Raw genomic sequence first — 20284 nt, 5'->3', positions numbered from 1 at the left:
AAAGCCTTCGTGAATACATCAAAAGTAATACTTTTCTGTATATCTTCAGAGTGCACCAGCTATGCCGAAACCCCAGATTTGTTCCTGAGTAGTCCTGTTTCAGAGCCTTCCGCAGGATCACCTAGCATATATGATAAGAAAGGAGAAGAAGACCGATAACAGAGCTTTCTGATACAACAAATCCTACTTTGCTTAAGACTTAACCCAATATTCTCTGAGAATGATGCTGTCTTACTATACTTAAGTAATATAGCCAGGTAGGTGGGCAGAGGTGTGGCTTAAATACAATCATGTCTAGGTTGTCAATCTTTGTTGGAGCATCTCTCTACTTTAGTCAAAGGACTGCATGTTCCTTCTCACACTGTTTCCCCAGGATGCAAATAGTCATAAGAGGTTGTGTTGTTGTTGTTGTTTTCGGCTGGGTGAGGGCAAGATGGAAGCACAAAGGAAAGGTTAAGCATCTTGAGCAGTAAAGCAGCAAGGAATGGGATTGGACTGATGCACATCGTAGACTCTGGTTGTTTCCACCTCTATTGTAGAGAGATAATTTTGCCCAACTGCCAAATTAGTTTGGACAGAGCTATAAATATAGTAAATAGCTACTGAGATATAAAGAGGCCATCAGCAAAGAATAATAACTTTCATTTCTGCTTACGGCTTCATAAACATTTTCCTCTATGAACACTGTAATGTATATTAGTGTCCCATATTATCAAATGATTACAACAAATAGAGTTGTGTAATGGCCTTAGATACCATTTGCGTTGCCAATGGACAACATAAAATTGGAGATGGTAGGACTAGGTAGGTCAAATATTCTCTAGATATAAAGAACCTACAGTGATATAAATGTTTCCATTACAAAATGGAAAATTTAGAGTAATTATGATTTTAAAAAGAGGCTGACTCTAACAACCATTTGTGTGCTTCATGGGACCATATGGCTGGCTAGTTTTGAGGCAAAATTACAGAAAAGTCACTTTATCTCACTGAGAGGTTACCCTTTCATTCTCAGGATGCACCACACACATGCTGACATACAGGAAAAACATGTGCTATCTTCCATGGGCAGTATCGCATATCAGTTACAACGGCCATCATCTAAATCCAATTTGATCCTCACAGATGAGTTGAGATTTTCTGTCTTTTTCCTCTGCAGGTCTTCTTGTTTGCTGAAAACATGATCCAGAAAATTTTATAATCTTAATTTGGATCCATTACATTGGGTCTTACTTACCCTCTAGAACTACAAAAAACAAATCTGATTTTATCTTCCATGTGACAGCCCTCAAATATCTGAAGATGGCTATCATATCCTCTCTGAGTCTTCCCTTCTCCAGGCTAAACATATACATCTTGCTCTGCTATTTCTGGTAGGATTTCCACAAATTTTCTCATCCTCCTGACCCTCCTCTAGTCACATTCCAGTTCGTCAATATCCTTCTTCAACTGTGATGCTCTGAGCTGGACACAGCATTGCAGGTGATATCTGATCAAAGAATAAACTTGTACTCTTAGTCCAGTCACATGGGCACTATACATCTATTGATGCTTCCTAGTATTGCATTTTTTTCTTTTCTTTTCTTTTCTTTTCTTTCTTTTTGCCATCCCACTACTGTTGACTCACACTAAGCTTGTTATCCATTAAAATGCCTAGATCCTTTTCACACATACTCCTGGCAAGCCAGCTTTCACTTCTTATAATCATGTATCTTTTTCCTGCCTAAATGTACAACTTTACACTTTCCCTGTTGAAACTCATTTATTTGTTTTGGACCATTTGTTTCGTTGTCTTGAATCTTGGTTCTTTCTTCTAATATATTAGCTGTCTATCCCAGTTCAATTTCATTTGCAAATTTGATAAGCAGTGCCTGATCACCCTGTTGTGTGAACAGAAGTCCACCATTGAATATAGCCCATGTTTCCAAGCTTATGAAGATCGGACCTCTCCTTGAACAGTAGTTCAGCCAAGATCTGGTAAAGGCAATGAGGAGGAGGAACAGGTAGTTTGAAGGTATCCATCAATGGTTATCACCTGCCAAAGGAGTGAGCAGATTCACAGGTCACTCAGTCACAGTATTCTGCAATATGCAATATTTCTCTGGATTACAGACAATCGCCTAACCTGTAAATGCTACTACTTGGTAACAAGTACCTCCCATCTCAGTCATGAAAATTGCAAAAGACTTTTTAAGAGACATAACCGGTAACCTTGCCTTCTGAGCAATCTAAATAACATCACATGGAGATCTAATGGTACAATTTATGGCACTTGTGCCTACATGTCTGCCACTGTGATGTACTGTACTTGATTTCATGCATATGTCAGTCAGCCATTTACACTGGGAAAATAGGACTAACTTTAAGGTAAAGACTCAGAATCAAAGCTAGATATAAAGATTTTAATCCCTTTAAGAAAATAGTGGGTGATCATTTTACTCTCCTTGGACAGACTGGACAGAAATCTGTTGAAGTTTGTGTCAAGTTTGTGTGATGTGCCATGACAAAATGCTGGCATGTGTCTCAGCCATGGACCTGGTTACATTCCCAATTGAACAATCAAGATGCACTCTGCACTTTTTCAATAAGCTACAGCAAGCTACACAAACAGGATTTCAGCCAATGTTGCTGAGCTCAAAATTACTGTTCTTAGGAATATCATACAGTGTGGATGTATGGGACAGGATTAAAATTTAAAATGACCTTGACAGATTAGAGTCTTGGGCCAAAACTAACAAAATTAATTTCAACAGGGAGAAATGTAAGGACCTACACCTAGGCAGAAAAAATTAACTGCACAGATACAGGATGGAAGACACCTGGCTAGACAACAGTACCTGTGAAAGAGATCTAGGAGTCTTGGTAGACCACAAACTGAACATGAGTCAGCAGTGTGATGCGGCTACCAAGAAAGCCAATGCACTTCTCCGTTGCATCAATAGGACTATAGTGTCTAGATCAAGGGAAGTGATAGTACCACTCTATTTTGCTTTGGTCAGACCTCATCTGGATTACTGTGTCCAGTTCTGGGCACCTCAATTCAAGATCGATGTTAACAACCTGGAACATGTCCAGAGGAGGGTGACCAAAATGGTCAAGGGTCTGGCAAGGGTCTGGAGGCCATGTCCTATGAGGAGTTGCTAGGGAGCTGGGAATGTTTAGTCTTATAAAAAGAAGGTTAAGAGGGGACATGATAGCCATTTTTAAATATTTGAAGGGATGTCATGTCGAGGATTGGACAGGCTTGTTTTCCATGGCTCCAGACACCAGGACAAGGAGCACTGGTTTCAAACTCCAGGAAAAGAGATTCCACCTGAATCTCAGGAAAAACTTCCTGACAGAGCTAGTCGGCAATGGACTATGCTGCCTCGGAGTGTGGTGGAGTCTCCTTCTTTGGAGGTTTTAAAGAAAAGCCTGGATGGCCATCTGTCGGGAGTGTTTTGATGGAGTTCCTGCATGACAAGGGTTTGGACCCGATGGCCCCTATGGTCTCTTCCAACTCTGTGTCCCTATGATTCTGTGATATGAGCCAGCCAAACAGACAGAAGCTCTGACAGAAATTTGTCTGAATTAACCTGGAGTTTTAGAATGGTAATGGTATCTCAAACAGAAGTATGCCTGTATTAATCTGGGGATTTATAGAAGTAATGGTTTCTTTACACATTACAAAGATTCTGCATATTTTGTCCTATTACTTTCTCTTTAAGAACGGTAGACATTTTTTTTCTTTATCACCTTTTTTAAAGCAAAAACTTTTCATCTCTTTTTTCCCAATTCCATCTCAGCATTTGAAGATGGAATTGGGGTGATTTAACAAATGCCTATGACATTTTTCAATACAAAGGTAGTTTCAATCTTGTATATGATGGGAATGAATAAAGAGAATAATCTAGGTGTATCCTGTTCACCTTGTTTAAAAGAAGAGTGCATGTTTTTGTCACAACTTCACCACCAAAATTTAGTGTCAAGGCAACAATTATAGTAGGGTGTGGCCAACTGGTAAGTGGAAGGGAGGTTCTGATATGGTTGCTGCTTTAATCATTTTCTTATAATTTGTACCACAACATTCATGAGAAATTAAAAACAGCCTTGCTGGACAAGAATAATGAACCAACTAATCTTGTAATCCATTTGCAATGGTCAGTCAATGACCACTACAGACTAAGAAAGAAGGCATTGGTCAGTATGACCATCTTTTATTACCAATATCATATTTCTTAGTTTCATATATTCCTTAAGAGCGAATAAAATAGGTCAGGGATAGAAACAGCTGGAGGGCACGGTCACTGAAAAATAGCAAAATAGAGGTTTTAGAAAAACATGATTGGTGTGAAAAGAGTAAATAAGAGGGAATACTCTTAAAATAAAATAGCCCCAAGGCCAAACACCATAAATGTAAGACAAACAAAAGGAATGACATCTTCTCAGAACTTGTAATTAACCTATATAATTCATTTTCACAGGACATTGTTGCTTTTAACAGATAACATAAAAACACAGGGAAAAGGCTTGCCACTCAATCATCAGGGAACATTGTTTTGGCTCAAGATAGCCTGTTTTCATCTGCAACCAACTCTGCAACCTAGAGACCACCATTTCATACTTGTTCCTGATACCTGTGTACATGTCATAGATAACATGATATTCCTCCAAGCTTGTTAGCATAAATATATGCAAGCAAAGCAAAATGAAACCCTTGGCACAATGTCTTGTTTGTAGATATAACCCAATCTATAATTTTACTAGAAAGAACAAATAAAGGGGGTTATTAAAAGATGCAGGCCATAAAAGAACCAAGTGCAGAAAGAGAGAAGGCATGAGAACGTGCTCACTGAGAAATATGAACATGGTCTACAGGAACACTTGGTGATCCAAACATGTCAATCACATATATGGAAAAACAATCGGAAACAGAATGGATTGGTTTACATGAGGAAGTGAAGAGTTAGAAGAGGTGTTAGTATTGATGTTATCAAAAAGAACAAAACCTTCATTGCACTAAAAACAATCAACATGTTCCTAAAGTTATTTTTCCACATAAGTGAATGGGTATGTGCATTATCATGAATGAGAAGGATGAATTTCTGAAAATGACAAAATGAGGCAGAAATGAGTCAGAGTCTAACAGCATGGAAACTGTATTATAAACTGGATGTAGTGCATTCTGGAGCAAATAAGACTACAAAAAAAAAACACTTGCAACAACCTCTCTGGTACTCCCACCCCCCAAAAATATGTGTGCTGCTGCTTTTGACAAAGATTTATTGTCTCTGATCTTTCCCACCCATGTATCCCCCCCCCAATGCATGGGATTATGATGAGAAGAACTGTCAATAGGATATTGCATTTTGGCTTTCATTTGATGTGTGAGTTAGGATGGAAGTGCACAGAATTGTAAGTGGGAGCCACAGTAGAGATCACTGACACATCTCATGGGTATTATCGGTTAAATCTGTATTGGACTCTGCTAGTCTTCTAGTTTGAATATGTACAAAAGGCTGTGTCTAAGACAACAGAAGATTGAGGAATCAGTTAATAATGTACAAATAAACAAGGAAGGAAGGAAGGAAGGAAGGAAGGAAGGAAGGAAGGAAGGAAGGAAGGAAGGAAGGAAGGAAGGAAGGAAGGAAGGAAGGAAGGAAGGAAGGAAGGAGAGAGGGGAGGGAGGGAGGAGAGAGAGAGAGAGAGAGAAAGAAAGAAAGAAAGAAAGAAAGAAAGAAAGAAAGAAAGAAAGAAAGAAAGAAAGAAAGAAAGAAAGAAAGAAAGAAGGAAAGAAGGAAAGAAGGAAAGAAAGAAAGAAAGAAAGAAAGAAAGAAAGAAAGAAAGAAAGAAAGAAAGAAAGAAAGAAAGAAAGAAAGAAAGAAAGAAAGAAAAATATGCCACAATATTTTAATAGGTGCTTAAGGCACCAAGAAACTCTTTGTTGTTTTCATTGTAACTAAACAGTAGTAGTAGTAGTAGTAGTAGTAGTAGTAGTAGTAGTAGTAGCAGTAGCAGCAGCAGCAGCAGCAGCAGCAGCAGCAGCAGTAACAGCACCGGTAGTAATAGCTACAATTACAATAATATAGACATCTACATTCAGTGAAAAACAGAACACTCTGCAAGCATTAAAGTCAATCTGTGGGATGGAAAATTCAAGCATATGCTAAGCAGAAGAACCTGCTCTTGCTTCTAATTTCATCCTTTCAGTTTACAGATTTTCTTTTTCTTATCCACAGCACCACCTAGCCCTACTCTTTTTCTTTCTCTTTTTTATCTTCCTCAGTACATCCAAGAAGGATGCCCCTTGTCTGGCAACAAGCTATATCCAGTAATTAATGTTTTTGTAAATTGCCAAGTAGCAAAATTGTGGGCTTTTTACCCATCACAAAAGACTCTCAGCAAAACCATGAATGACCTTGCAACTGAGAATTCAACATAGTTATGCAAATGTTTAATAAATGAACACTCAGAATCCCCATGTGACACACAGAAGTATCATTTCAGATTCATAAAAACAGACTGACAAGAAGAAAAACCCAAGCTCAGTGTAAATCCAGCCACCAGTATGAATGTGCTACAACTGCAAGGTGCATCTTGCTTTTTTAGTAGTAACAATTGATAATGATTTACATAGTTCATTATTCTCAGTTGACTGAGTTAAATTACAGTATAAAATAAAGGGAAAACAGGGGCTAATAGTGTTTTCAATTCATGTCCAGGTACTACAAAGTTCAGGAACATCCATAGAGCAGCGGGCTGACCATCTTTACAGTACTAATCACTGGGCTTCTGACATGAGAAACTTTGTTTAATCCTTTTGAATGTGGAAGTATTATTATCAGATCCAAAGGAAGTGAATTCCATCTCTTACAGCAGGAGTGGCATGGGAGATGCTCCCCCATGGAGTAGTTCTATATAGCTAGGGGTTATTTGTGGAAAAGAGCAGGTCACATTAGTCTTTTCCTCTTGACTAGAACCCATCCAGGATTAAGATGGATGAGAATTGGCCTTGTCCATAAGGTTGCATGATTCACATGACATTGCTTTCTTTTTATGCTATTCTGTATGGTTAGAGCTTATCTCATGAAACTACACCTGGTCATTGCACCATCAGCTGGCAGAGCACTATCTACACAGTATCAATGTGATTAGCTCCCACCATTCTGTTGGGCTCATTGCTTGTACTTTAGCATCAGCACTATGGAGAAATGTTTTCTTTATGTTTGAATGTGAATATGAATAAATTCCTTTCGGTTATAATCTCTCAGATTTTCTCTTCACTTTTATAGTTTCTGACACAGAGCACATGTAGCTTTCGGATGATCCAAAGTTTTGGCTGTTGAATGTCCCAGAAAAGAACTAACTCCCATTTTGTTCCAAAGCAACTGTTTTGTATTCATGCATCTCTGCTGTGACAAATGTTGTCTCAGGCTGTTTCTTCCATCTGCTGAAGTACATCACTGACTACAGAAACATGGTAAGTGAAGCCCATTGCAGGTTGTGCCTGACACAGGAGCCCTAGCAGAATTCTTGTATCGTTGGGCTAAATGCTGCAGTAGCAAGATTAAGTTGTTTCTTATATATTTATTGTCTCTGTGTCTACTTTTCCTTCCCTCCAACAAGCTTAAGGCAGTATACATGGCTTTTCTCCTTTATCTTCCCAGACACCCTGGGAGACAAATCATGCAGGCTCATGGTAATCCAGTGAATTTCAGGGCTCAATTGAGATTAGATCTTCAATGAAATCCCAGTTCAACTCTAATAAATAAACTACACTGGTTTTCTTTGTTGGCTACCCTGGTTGCATGGTTCATTTCCATACTAGTGCCATCCAACAGAACCATTAGCAAAGATTTGGAAAGTAACCTTGGAATTGTTTGAGTCATTTGTTGTGATGATTGTGTATCCTGGGATGACATCAATTCATAGTGGGGTTGTTGTTGTTGTCTGCATTGGAATCCACAGGCATGAACATGTTCACCTATTTTTCTTAACATGAAAGGCCTTTCATCAGAACTCTACACTACAGCAAAAGACAGACATGCCTCTTCTTTCCAAAATGCCAAGAGCCCTGTATCCATGTCATTATTAATACTTAAAATTAATGAGAGTCCCAAGAACTGGGGGGGCAGGGAGTGTCCTGAAAGTTAAGTCTCTAAAGGAATATGGGAGAAGCTAGCAGATGTGCAATGTGACATCCTTGTCTGGAAGTGTACAGCCTAAAGCAGTTTCTGAACCCATTCGATGTAGTTTGCCAAAAATTATCAGTTGACACACAACTAAGCCACAGCAGCAGGAAAGAGCTGCAGTTGATAAAGTCACAGATGGGGAGGGGACCCCAAACACAAGGCCTTTGATCATTTATGCCTCCAAGGCCATGAGACAAAATAAGCTCATGATCTGCGATAAACATCACACCATGGAGCAGGATGCTGGTACCCAAGCTGCAAACATCCTCACAGTGTGATATATTTGGAACCTGCAGGTTATACATATGCCCACTGCATGACTCAGAAAATAAGCCTTGTATATATTAAATTCCCATCTTTAGAACGAAAGTAAGGGATAAGGAAAGCCTTTTGGTCACCCCATTCTTCAGTACAGGGAAAACAGACCATCCACCCCAGAGATTCAGTTTGGAAGTATATAACCAGTAATCAGAGATCCTGGAAAAGCTGTGTTTTTGTATACTAGATGATGGAGAGACTTTTCACTCCACAGGCCTGGTGTGGGGAAAAAACCCAACACCTCTGCAGCCAAGGGATTGTACTCTGAACTCATAATCTGTGACCATTGCCGTTAGGAGAATCACATCATCTCAAGCTTCCACAGGAGGACAACCTTGGGGTATGCACATCTCTATGTGGGACTAACTCATATTCTCACTTATGAACAGGTGGTATGAGAACTGTGCATTTTGGATATCTTTCCAATAACAGGCAAGATAAGGTTTTCTCTCTATTTGAAGTACTGCTTTATACACAAATATTTGCTCGGTCTAGACGTCTGAAACATGTAGATGTACATATGTGTTTCTTGAGAAACCTTAAAATTCTGTCATGGGCACTTATTCCCCAACAAATGCAGATCAAAATTTTGTTCTGTTAAAGAAAGAATAACATTTTCCACTAACAGTATTGGTTGCCTTTTACTTTATGGAAGGCCTGCTTTCAATTAACCCCATGGGAACACCATATACACAATGGGAAATAGCATACACTACTGGTTTATGAAAAACCCATTTCTGTAATAACCTAGGAGTTCAGAAAATTGCAGGGAAGGAGAGAGAGAGAACTGAGAGTGAATATTTCTGTGTAGACATTTGGTTTGTTAGTTATTCCCAGATTCAATAGTTATGGAAGGAACATAGAACCCTAAAAAAAGAAAGAAAGAAAAATTGTCAACACCCAAATCTCATATGTTGAAAGTAAAAGTTATGAGAAAACACATGACATGCCTCTCTGAATAATGAACTCCAGTTGTGATCTATGTTGAATACGAAGTGATAACATTTCTATAGGCATAATAGTCAAGTTGTTGGTGTATCACGGTGTACCCATATATAAGCCTCAGATCTTGATCTTTACCCACTGTAAGAAGGAAAATTGTTTCATCTTCTCCTCAGTAATTAAAGGTACCAACATGCCAAGCAATTTTGCTACCTCTGCATTATGCAGTACGATCAAAATATGTTCAATGAGATTAGTGATATCCTTAAGCAATAAATATTCTTACTGATACTTATTCCTCTATTTTTTCCACCTCCCCCTCTACCTTTCTGTTTTCCTGATGTTAAAAAGTGTTATATTTCTCATAATTATTGAAATGGTCCCTAACATCCTCTCCAGTTGCATGAAACAGTATCTCGTATATACAGCCCTACTTATCCATGCTGCTCATGTGGAAGAGGAAAGAAATGCAGGCGCTCTCTCTTCTTCATCCACCTCCTCCGTGTACCCCTCCTCTTCCTTTGATCTCATGGGTGTGGCACGGATCAAACCTCTCTTTCTCTCAAGCACTAGTATACGGAATCAAGGAACTACAGAAGAAGACAAGGATCATCTCACCTACAAGTGGGAAATGTTGATTTCCATTTCATCACTCAGTCAGTCCTTTATTGAGCATTCACCCCATACTACTAGTCTGCTCCAATACACAGCACAATACAGGAAACGCATAGCTGTTGCTTCAACATAAAATATAGCTAGTCTAGAGCATGTTTTCCAAGTACTGAGTATAGTATAAAGTTTAGGATTCTTTTTCAACATCTTCATGCATTTAACCTCTTTTTTTTCCTCTTGGGAATCTGGGTTTGTGTTTTTAAAGACATCATACTTATAGCTATGGGCATATTTTTAAAAAATCCGGATAGTGCCTCTGAAAGGTCAGCAAAGTATAATGTTTTGTTCTGTGCATTCTGATTAAAGACACAAACTCCAGATAACAATTTCCAAAAGATAACAGGATAAACAATCCATGGGTTTAAAATGATTTTATTTTATATTATTCTGCATCTATCCTTCTAAGATACCCCATATAAGATAACATGAACATGTTCAAAAACACATGACCAATACAGATGCATGCAAAGACACATATATATGTACAGTACTTAAGATTCCTCCTGCTCACACTATTTATCTTTCTGCTGAAATTCAAACATACTTTACATGGAAGAATTCCCCACGCAGGAAGGAAACCTCCTTATAATTTGGAAACACCCACTTCAGATCATAGTCATTTGTTAGCATTGTTCCTATTTGGTTTTCATTTTCTGAATGATAACACGTTTGGAAGGGAAAGAAGCAAGCACGGGAGGAGGTGGAGTTCCTTTTTACAATTATGAGTTTTACAGAATAAGTTCCAACTTTTCACGCCACACCATATTTTATGAATGTGATCTGCTAGTGGATGGAAGAGAGAGTGCATGAGAGAGGCTGCAGCACTGCTGTAAGAGTATGAAGGGGAATGCATATATGTGGGTGTGTCCAGCTAGAGGTGTGTGGGAGAAATAGACAGAGTGCACCTGTGTGCACCACTATGCAGTTATGTTGTGTCTATGTGTATTTAAATGCACATGCATTAGGCTTTTTTTTTCTTTGTGTCTGCAAAGGAATGTGCATTGAATTGTACACTAAGTATATTGAGATGGGTGAGATTGCTGATACTGTATCTGCTTGCATGTATGGCAGTGCACTCTGTGGTGGGGGGATGTAAAGGGGTGTGGCTGGTGAGTATGCCAGCAACTGGAATTTTATATACAGCAGCTGATTTGCCACAGATCAGTTAACACAGGTATAAAATCTAGGAAAAGTGTTTTCTAGAAGTCGAAAATCGTAAAGTGTGTGGTGCACAGAGTGTTTGCCATGTGTTCTACACCTCATCTTCGAAAAGATGGGAACATGGCTTCCAAAGCCTATCACTCACAAAAACCTTCAAAGGCTTTTACATCATAAGAAAATATGCTCAGACTCTCCACATGCTACTATGCCTTTCTGTCTGCCTTCCTCCTCTTCCTCCTCCTACTCCTCCTCTCTTAATGTGATATACAGACACTGAATATGTGCTATTGGCTGACAGCAACATGTTCTGTGCATACTCTGCTTCAGGTTTTATTGAATGTACCACAAACGGGAGAATGTCTGAAATACGGATGGGGAATTGATGCTCATGAAAATGGGGTTTCCCCCTTACCAGCCCCACCCTAGTGATCCTCTGGATCACCTTCCCAACACATACGTTGGCTCAGCAACGCATTTACTTCTGAAGTAATTATTCCAGTGACCGCAGGTTTGCTTTTTGTCTCCTTTCCCCAAAATACTGCATTATGGTATGCTATATCTGGTATACCAGAAAGCAGCAGACACCGGTGCTACAAAAAATTCTGTTGAAATTGCCCTTTCAGAAAAGGTCTTTCACCTATGCATTACACAAAAGCCTTTCACAGACATCAAAGGCCAAAATCCTCTTCCAGTGTCAAGAAACCAGAAGCTACTCCACATACAATAAGGTAAATCCATGTCTCTTTTTACAAAGGAAGATTTGGAACAGAATGACCAGTCTCAAAAGAAGGAGTTTAACGTAAAAGGTGTGTGGGAGGGGGTGAGAAGCAGGAGTCTATCTGAGGACATCCCCACCCCCATACAAAATTTCTATCCTGACTTGTCCCTTTTTATAAAAAAATATATGCTGAGAGTAAGATGCCTCCTCAACCTTATGAGAACCCCTCTCCCTCATTTAAATCAAACATATGGGGCCAACAGGAAATTAGCTGGTTTCCACCAAGTTCCTCCTGCTCTGTGTTTGCCATCCCATCGGAGCTCAGAGCTGACAGAGGCGTGGTCCTCAGACTCTGTACCAGCTGGTCCACAGTCCTCCAAGCCTTCCAGCTGCGAAAGGGACTGCAGAAGGGGGAACCCCAACCTGTCTCTCCCCCCCCCACAAGCGTACCCAAACCTCTACTAGAAGCTAATTTATGTACCATTTCATAAAACGTCTCTTTCAAAGAAAATAAAGAATAGATCTCTCCGCTTTCAAATGGCTCTAAATGAGGGGAAAATCAACCCATCTTTCAAGCTTTGTAAATCTCTACCAAAGTGAATAATCACAAACAGAAGGCATCCTTATAGCTATCGATCAGAATTCACTTGGGGTCTTGGTGGGGTTATGAAGGGAATTGCCCCCACCCTTCTCAAAGGCAGAACCGGTTCTCTCGCCCTCCTCCATTTCAAATCCACACCCTCAAAATCCAGGAGACAATCCTGTGCAACACAGCTTCTTCACACAGCATCCCCCCCCCTCCAACAAGGTGTGCATCTAAGGAGGAGGGGGGCCTCCCCTTGTCTCCCACTAATTCCGATCACCAGCCAGCTTCCCCACACCCACCCGCCGACTCCACAGGCAGCGCCCCCCCCTCAACACACACTCTCACACACACACCCCATTGCATTCATGGAAGGAGCGAGTGAGCTGAGCTTTCCATGAGAAGGAGAAGATGCTAAAAAGAATCGCGAAAGAGACCGCAGTTGGGTTTGGGGGGGGGGAACCCCCAAATCTTCTTTCCTCTTCTGCCCACAGATATACAGCTCTAAAATACGCAGAAAGAAGTATAAAATCTCCAGCTCTACCTGTTTTGTTCTTCTCATACAGCACAGCATGATTGTATTGTCCCCTTTCTTCCTTGTTGTTCCTTCCTTCCTTCCTCCTCTCTCCTTTTTCCTCCTCTCTCCCTCTCTCTCTCTTATCTCTCCCCCCACCCTCTCCACTCTTCCCCTCCCTCCTTCTCTCTCTCTCTCTCTCTCTCTCTCTCTCCCTCCTTCTCGCACACACACCAGGGCAGTTAGCAGCAACTGTAAGGTCCACAGTTATTGCTCATCTCACATGCTCTCTCTCGCTAGCTCGCTCCCTCTCTCTCTCTCTTTCCCAGAATTGTTCACGGGCAGCTCTCAGTGACTGACTAGTAGTCCCTTCCCCCTCCCCCCACCCCCACCCCACCACCATCACCACCACCACCACCATCAAGGCAGCCGCCACCCCCTCGCAGGCCGTTGCCAGCCTCATGAATATTTAAACCTATCCAATCTGGACCCAATTACGCGGCGACTTTCCCACTATACAGAAAATTGCTGGGAGGAAGCGGCCGGGGGTGGGGTGGGGTGGGGGTGTGAGGGAGAGAAGCGGCCGGCGGTGGGGCCAGGAGGGGATTAGTCGGAGGGGTGTGGCAAGGTAGGGTTGCGAGACAACAGCCGTATTTCTGAGGGACTCCTTCTAGAGAGAGAGAAAAAAGACATAGGAAAGGTGAAGAATCCATTCCCACCACGCAAACAGGACGCACTACCGTACATCAGCAGAGATTTTAAGGCGGTTTCGAAGGCAGAGGGTGTATTACAAACATAGCGCAGAAGGGAAAAAATTAAATCTTAAGATAAGCGGTACGCACAGAGAGAGAGAGAGAAATTTCCTGAGAAGCCCTATAAATCTCTCTCAGCATGCTGGTGAAAGGAAGAAAAGGAAAAGGAGAAATTGCAAAATATTCCTTTCCGGCACTTTAAAAGCTGACAGATTGATTTCAGTGTGAGGTTTTGTGGATCGCACTCTACTTCGTCAGACACAGGGCGTGCAAATACGTGTCCCCTATTCCTTATGCCGTGATGATGAGATAGATACACGTCCAGCTAAGGATACAGATAAACAAAAAACGAGAATGATTAGTTAACACAGGAGTGGAACTGTCCAACTGTTCAGAAAGAGAGGGAAGACAGACAGAAGTCTGCTTTTCTTCTGAAATGTGGATATGAAAAAATAAAAGCAAATTTCTGCACAAAGGTATTTCTCTATTTGTTTAAACAAAAGGACACTGATATCCTGCTGAAAGGATACAATCCTGGCTACACATTCACCTGAGAATATGTCCTGTGTAATGCAAAAGGATGGATTTTGGAGCAGATGTGGACTATAATGCTATAATAATGCACACGTTGCTCTGGGATTCAGGCCCATCAAACATAAGCCATATAGCTCAACTCAATGCAAGCATAAATTTACTGCTCTCCCACCAAATCATAGTCTTCTGCTCAAAGACTGACAGCCCACCACAAGTCTTGGCAATGAACTCCATTTTCAAATTGTTCATACTATTAAGATGTTTCTTCTAATATTCCACCAAAATCTGTGTGTTTGTGTTTAGTCGTTTAGTCGTGTCCGACTCTTCGTGACCCCATGGACCAGAGCACGCCAGGCCCTCCTGTCTTCTACTGCCTCCCGGAGTTGTGTCAGGTTCATGTTGGTTGCTTCGCAGACACTGTCCAGCCATCTCATCCTCGGTCGTCCCCTTCTCCTCTTGCCGTCACACCTTCCTAACATCAGGGTTTTTTCCAAGGACTCTTTTCTTCTCATGAGATGGCCAAAGTACTGGAGCCTCAGCTTCAGGATCTGTCCTTCCAGTGAGCCGTCAGGGTTGATTTCCTTTAGAACTGATAGGTTTGTTCTCCTTGCAGTCCAGGGGATTCTCAATAGCCTCCTCCAGCACCACAATTCAAAGGCATCAATTCTTCGGCGGTCTGCTTTCTTTATGGTCCAGCTCTCACTTCCATACATCACGACAGGAAAAACCATAGCTTTGACTATTCGGACTTTTGTTGGCAATGTGATGTCTCTGCTTTTCAAGATGCTGTCAAGATTTGTCATCGCTTTCCTCCCAAGAAGAAGGCGTCTTTTAATTTCAGGGCTGCTGTCTCCATCTGCAGTGATCATGGAGCCCAGGAAGATAAAATTTGACACTGCCTCCATATCTTCCCCTTCTATTTGCCAGGAGGTGATGGGACCAGTGGCCATGATCTTAGTTTTTTTGATGTTGAGTTTCAGACCGTTTTTTGCACTCTCCTCTTTCACTCTCATTACAAGGTTCTTTAATGCCTCCTCACTTTCTGCCATCAGAGTGGTATCATCTGCATATCGGAGGTTGTTGATATTTCTTCCGGCAATCTTAATTCCGGCTTGGGTTTCTTCCAGTCCAGCCTTCCGCATGATGTATTCTGCATATAAGTTAAATAAGCTGGGGGACAGTATACAGCCTTGCCGTACTCCTTTCCCAATTTTGAACCACTCAGTTGTTCCATGACCAGTTCTGACTGTTGCTTCCTGTCCCACATATAGGTTTCTTAGGAGATGGATAAGATGGTGAGGCACTCCCATTTCTTTAAGGACTTGCCATAGTTTGCTGTGGTCCACACAGTCAAAGGCTTTGGCATAGTCAATGAAGCAGAAGTAGATATTTTTCTGGAACTCTCTGGCTTTCTCCATAATCCAGCCCAAGTTAGCAATTTGGTCTCGAGTTCCTCTGCCTCTTCGGAATCCAGCTTGTACTTCTGGGAGTTCTCGGTCCACATACTGCTGAAGCCTACCTTGGAGGATTTTGAGCATAACCTTGCTAGCGTGTGAAATGAGTGCAATTGTACGGTAGTTGGAGCATTCTTTGGCACTGCCTTTCTTTGGGATGGACTGCTGACTCCTTCATGGACTGCTGACTCCTTCATGGACTGCTGCCTTGTCGTGGCGAAGGGGCTTGAGTAACTCAGAGAAGCTATGGGCTATGCCGTGCAGGGATACCCAAGACGGACAGGACATAGTGGAGAGTTCCGACTAAACGCAATCCACCTGGAGTAGGAAATGGCAAGCCACTCCAGTATCTTTGCCAAGAACGCCCCATGATCAGAAACAATCCCACCAAAATCTACCTTCTTCCAACTGAAGCCTGATAGAGCCAGACTTGTACTCTAGGGCAGCAGAGAACAACATCTTTGACCTTTCTTCTTATAACTGGTTTTCCATAAATCTGGCCATCTTGATTGTTTCTGACCATCAATGAAATCTTAAGGGAAAGGCAACAGCGATGGTCTTGGGCAACAGGAGTTGTCTCTCTACCTGTATTTCTTCTAATTTGTCTGTGTCTCTAAAATGTGGCACCCAGATCTGGGCACAGTATTCCATATGACTCCTGAATAGAGAGGGGCACAAACCAGCAGTTCAGTGGTATGTTGAGGTTCATTTACCAGCTGAATAGCTGATGTGTGGTTTCTCACCGTGCCCCCTCTGGTGGGCGCCCACTTGAAGGCAAGGGCAGTCACTGAGTGAACAGGAGACTCTGGAGGAGGTGAGACTCTGGATCAGGGATCAGCTGCTCAGACACTAAACAAACTACACCAAACCGCTGATTTGTGCCCATTTCTACTCCTGACTTACACAGGCTAAAGTGGAACTATTCTACTTTAGAAGCCATGGCACTATCAATGCAGTCAAAAACTTATGTTAGCTTCCCTCTCCCCCCATCACATCATCTTTTTAGTTCACCTAGTGATCAACACCAATGCAGTGTACTACTGCCAAGGCACATATTTGCATTGCATAGGATAATTCTGTAACCTTTTAAACTACTAGGGATCCAAAAATAGTGACCAGAATAAGTATCCATGAAAATATTTATGTATTCATCATGAATACATTATCTTAAACAGTTGCAGAGAAAAAAAAATCAAAGCACATAATTACGTTATGTGTGCTTTGGAAGAGTGACTAACTCTGAAAATGCAGAAATTTATGGACCTGAGCCAAGAAATTCATGAATCTGAGCTATCTCAGAGTTACTGAAATGAAAGTTCAAATCCAGTCAATCTCTCTCCTCTCACAGATATATTTCTCAACTTCCCTTGCCAAAAAATCAATCTGCATCTGTCACTAAGATCTTCTGTTATACACATCTGATTTTTAACTGGAGTGATCCTTCTTTCCAAATACAAAGTTAAACTAGCTATTTTATCCATAATCTAACATAATTATATATAAGGTCATTGAAATCAGTGGGCAACATATACCTGTGTTCTGGACTGTGGTATCTCTTCTTACTGGTGGCATATGTCACAACAAGCACCCAGAGAGTGTTTTGCACTATGGGGTGGTATATACGTTGAAATAATAAATCAATAAGCTGAACTTGAAGAGTTAAACTATGTTGTTTAGAATCATAGTTTGTCATCTGATCTAACAGGATATTAGTTTTGTGGCTTATTTTCCTCCTGACAAGCCAGATAATTAAATTCATATCAAATCCTGGATTCATTTTCTGCTTGTCTTGAGAGAGTCACAGGATAGCCAGCTCTCACTGGGTTCACATGTCAGGCACCAAAAGGTTATGTTTTGCTTACTCACACCTGCTTATGAACTAAGATTCCCAAAGAACCCTGACATTGGATTGCATGAATGCAGCCATTTTTTTTCTTTCCCAGGGAACTGGGAATTCCTTCCTCGGCACCTAGGGGGAAAAGCCCATATGAATTTTGCCATTATACCTTGGAAATACCTGAAAAGCTTAAGTAATGACTGCAAGTGTAGCTGGAAACTGAATACTCTACTTTGGGACTTGGGCCAGCCAGCCCAGCTGCCAATGTGCCTCAAAATGAAAAAAGCTGTCTCCTGCTCTTGGTTACTCTTCCCTGTTGAAATGAGAGGTCGTGCTTTCTTGCTTCCAAAGATGAGAGATTAATGAGGAGGGGGCCTCTAAATTTGTTACTAAGATAGATAAATAAAACTTTATTACAGTCAAAAGAGCAGCCACAAATAAAACATCTAATATGTATAAATATACAGAAATATACAAAAATATTGGGATCAAATGCAAAGCAATAGTTGGTTCTGAGATAAGTTACTAAGTTTGAAGCTGAGCCCAGTTGAAGATGAAGGACCAACACAAATGCAGTGCCAATTCTTTTTCCCAAATGGTGGGGTTGCCTTTCCATTTGAATACTCACCAGATGTTTACAGGGAACATGACAGAATTTAGGGCATTAGATGGGCATTTGCACCCATTGTTTTGAGTGATGGTTTGGTTCACTCCTATGTGCATATTTATGAGCTCCTTCTTCTAAAGTACTGGTTCAAGAAACTGTGGGCCATTTGTCAATTGGCCCTTCAGACAAACCAAAGAAAAGATGTGTTTGTTCTCTCTTATTTAATGATGCAGCACCTCAGCAATAGTCTACCAGAGTCTTTTCCAAAAAAAATTTCACTTCCCCTGCCCCTCCACCAAGAAGCAGTGAAAATGTTCAGTTTGCTGATATCCTGCAGTGGCTCATTTATTAAACCACCTCACAATGTTTGAAGAAGCTGCACCAAATGCAGTTGCTTGAGCACCAATGTGTCATTTGGATGTGAGGATCTCACCAGATGGAATATCACATCTCTGTCTGACCTCAAGTGGCCCAATTTAGCCTACACTGACCCACTCCAAAAGAGCCAGTGTAGATAAGCCCTTAGGTTTCATGAAAGAAGGATATGTTCCTCACACTATTCTTATTATTCTTATTAAACTCCAGGATTAGAAACAGGATTAGGAGGAGCCATTGTGGTAACCTATTGCAAAGTCCAAGCATGTTTGTGGTGCAAATGTACCACAAGACTATTGATTTCACCTTGGGTAAAACTAAATTAAAAACTCTGTCGATTTTTCCTTTAATTCTGCAGAATTTCCAATGGCTGGTTCTAGTTCTTTCATTTTTGCAAATGGCAGTCCATCAGAGAAACAGAAATTACTTTCTGCACATTGATGAAGTATACTTAGAATTTTCCGACATGTCCACTTCTCCTTGAGTCATGCCTTCAAATCCACTAATCCCCTGAGTAAATACTAATACCATTAACTGGGAGTGAAAGGATACCTGTTGATTAAAAGACTTAAATGAGTCATACAAGTTCTCTGCATTTTTCATCAGTAAAGCTTTATCTGGTATTCCAGTTGTTTGCTATACTGTATGTGTCATTAATCTTCACATTAAATGGATTTGCTTATCTTGATTTCTCCTTTGTGCACTACTGTAACTCTTCCACAATGGCATAAAGTAAAAAAAAGGAGGACAGATGAACCCGTGTTGACATCCAGCCTTTTTCTCAATTAGAACAATTTGTTGTTTTTGTCCCTTTACATTCATTTAGCAAATCTTCTTCCTCCTTGTGCCACACTTCCCAATTCTTTTGAACTACAGCTCCCATCATTCTCTGTCAATATGGCCAATGGGTGACATTAAAATAAGCTGCAGTCCAAAATATTTTGGAGTGATTTGCAAAGAGAGCTTCTGATGTCTGTGAGACAAAATCAAGAAAATACATAGCATCATTTCCAGGGCATTGTATGGAAAAAAAAGATATTATTGGTATGTTCAAAAACATGATGGGGGAAAGAAAGACACCTCCATAATAAAAGCCTTTGTAAATTTTATTTATTTATTTATTTATTTATTTATTTATTTATTTATTTATTTATTTATTTATTTATTTACTTACTTACTTACTTACTTACTTACTTACTTACTTACTTACTTACTTACTTACTTACTTACTTACTTACTTACTTATATTTGCTGCCTTCCTCCCCATAGCAAGGCAGCACACAACAGGAAAAATAAGAAATTTAAAAACAATATATAAATATCACATATAAAAACAATTGAATATAGATTAAGATTAAAAGTAGAAAAAATCTAAAAACATGAAATGTATAAGTATCACTTCACCCACCAAAGTCTTGAGATTTCCCCCTGCACACACTTGTTGGCACCCTTCCTTCTCCTCCCTTCCTCCCTCCCTCCTTTTTTTCTTTTTCTTTTTCTTTTTCTTCTTTCTTTTGGTTTGTTTTTGTTTGTTCTTTTGAAGAAAGGTACAGTGAAAGGTCTCGGACTTTCAGGAGCCCTAATGAAAGCCACAATTGATCTCCAAACAGAAGTCTTCAAACGGCACCTTGCTCAACTGGAAGTGC

At 40.6% G+C, this 20284-nt stretch overlaps 1 protein-coding gene across 1 annotated transcript in view; it reads right to left on the bottom strand.

Moving 5' to 3' along the window:
• Positions 1–13474, bottom strand: part of GAP43 (growth associated protein 43) — a 79137-nt gene extending 65663 nt beyond the window's left edge. The window contains exon 1 of the mRNA XM_020804384.3: positions 13110–13474. Coding sequence (XP_020660043.1) covers positions 13110–13139 — 30 coding nt within the window. The 5' untranslated portion in view covers positions 13140–13474. The remainder of the gene's footprint in view (positions 1–13109) is intronic.
• Positions 13475–20284: the final 6810 nt, after the last annotated feature.

This window comes from Pogona vitticeps, chromosome 3 (genome assembly GCF_051106095.1).
Source record: "Pogona vitticeps strain Pit_001003342236 chromosome 3, PviZW2.1, whole genome shotgun sequence".
NCBI classification, from domain to species: Eukaryota; Metazoa; Chordata; class Lepidosauria; order Squamata; family Agamidae; genus Pogona; species Pogona vitticeps.
The sequence above is the reverse complement of the archived record's forward strand: the minus strand, read 5'-3'. Positions and strand labels throughout refer to the sequence as shown.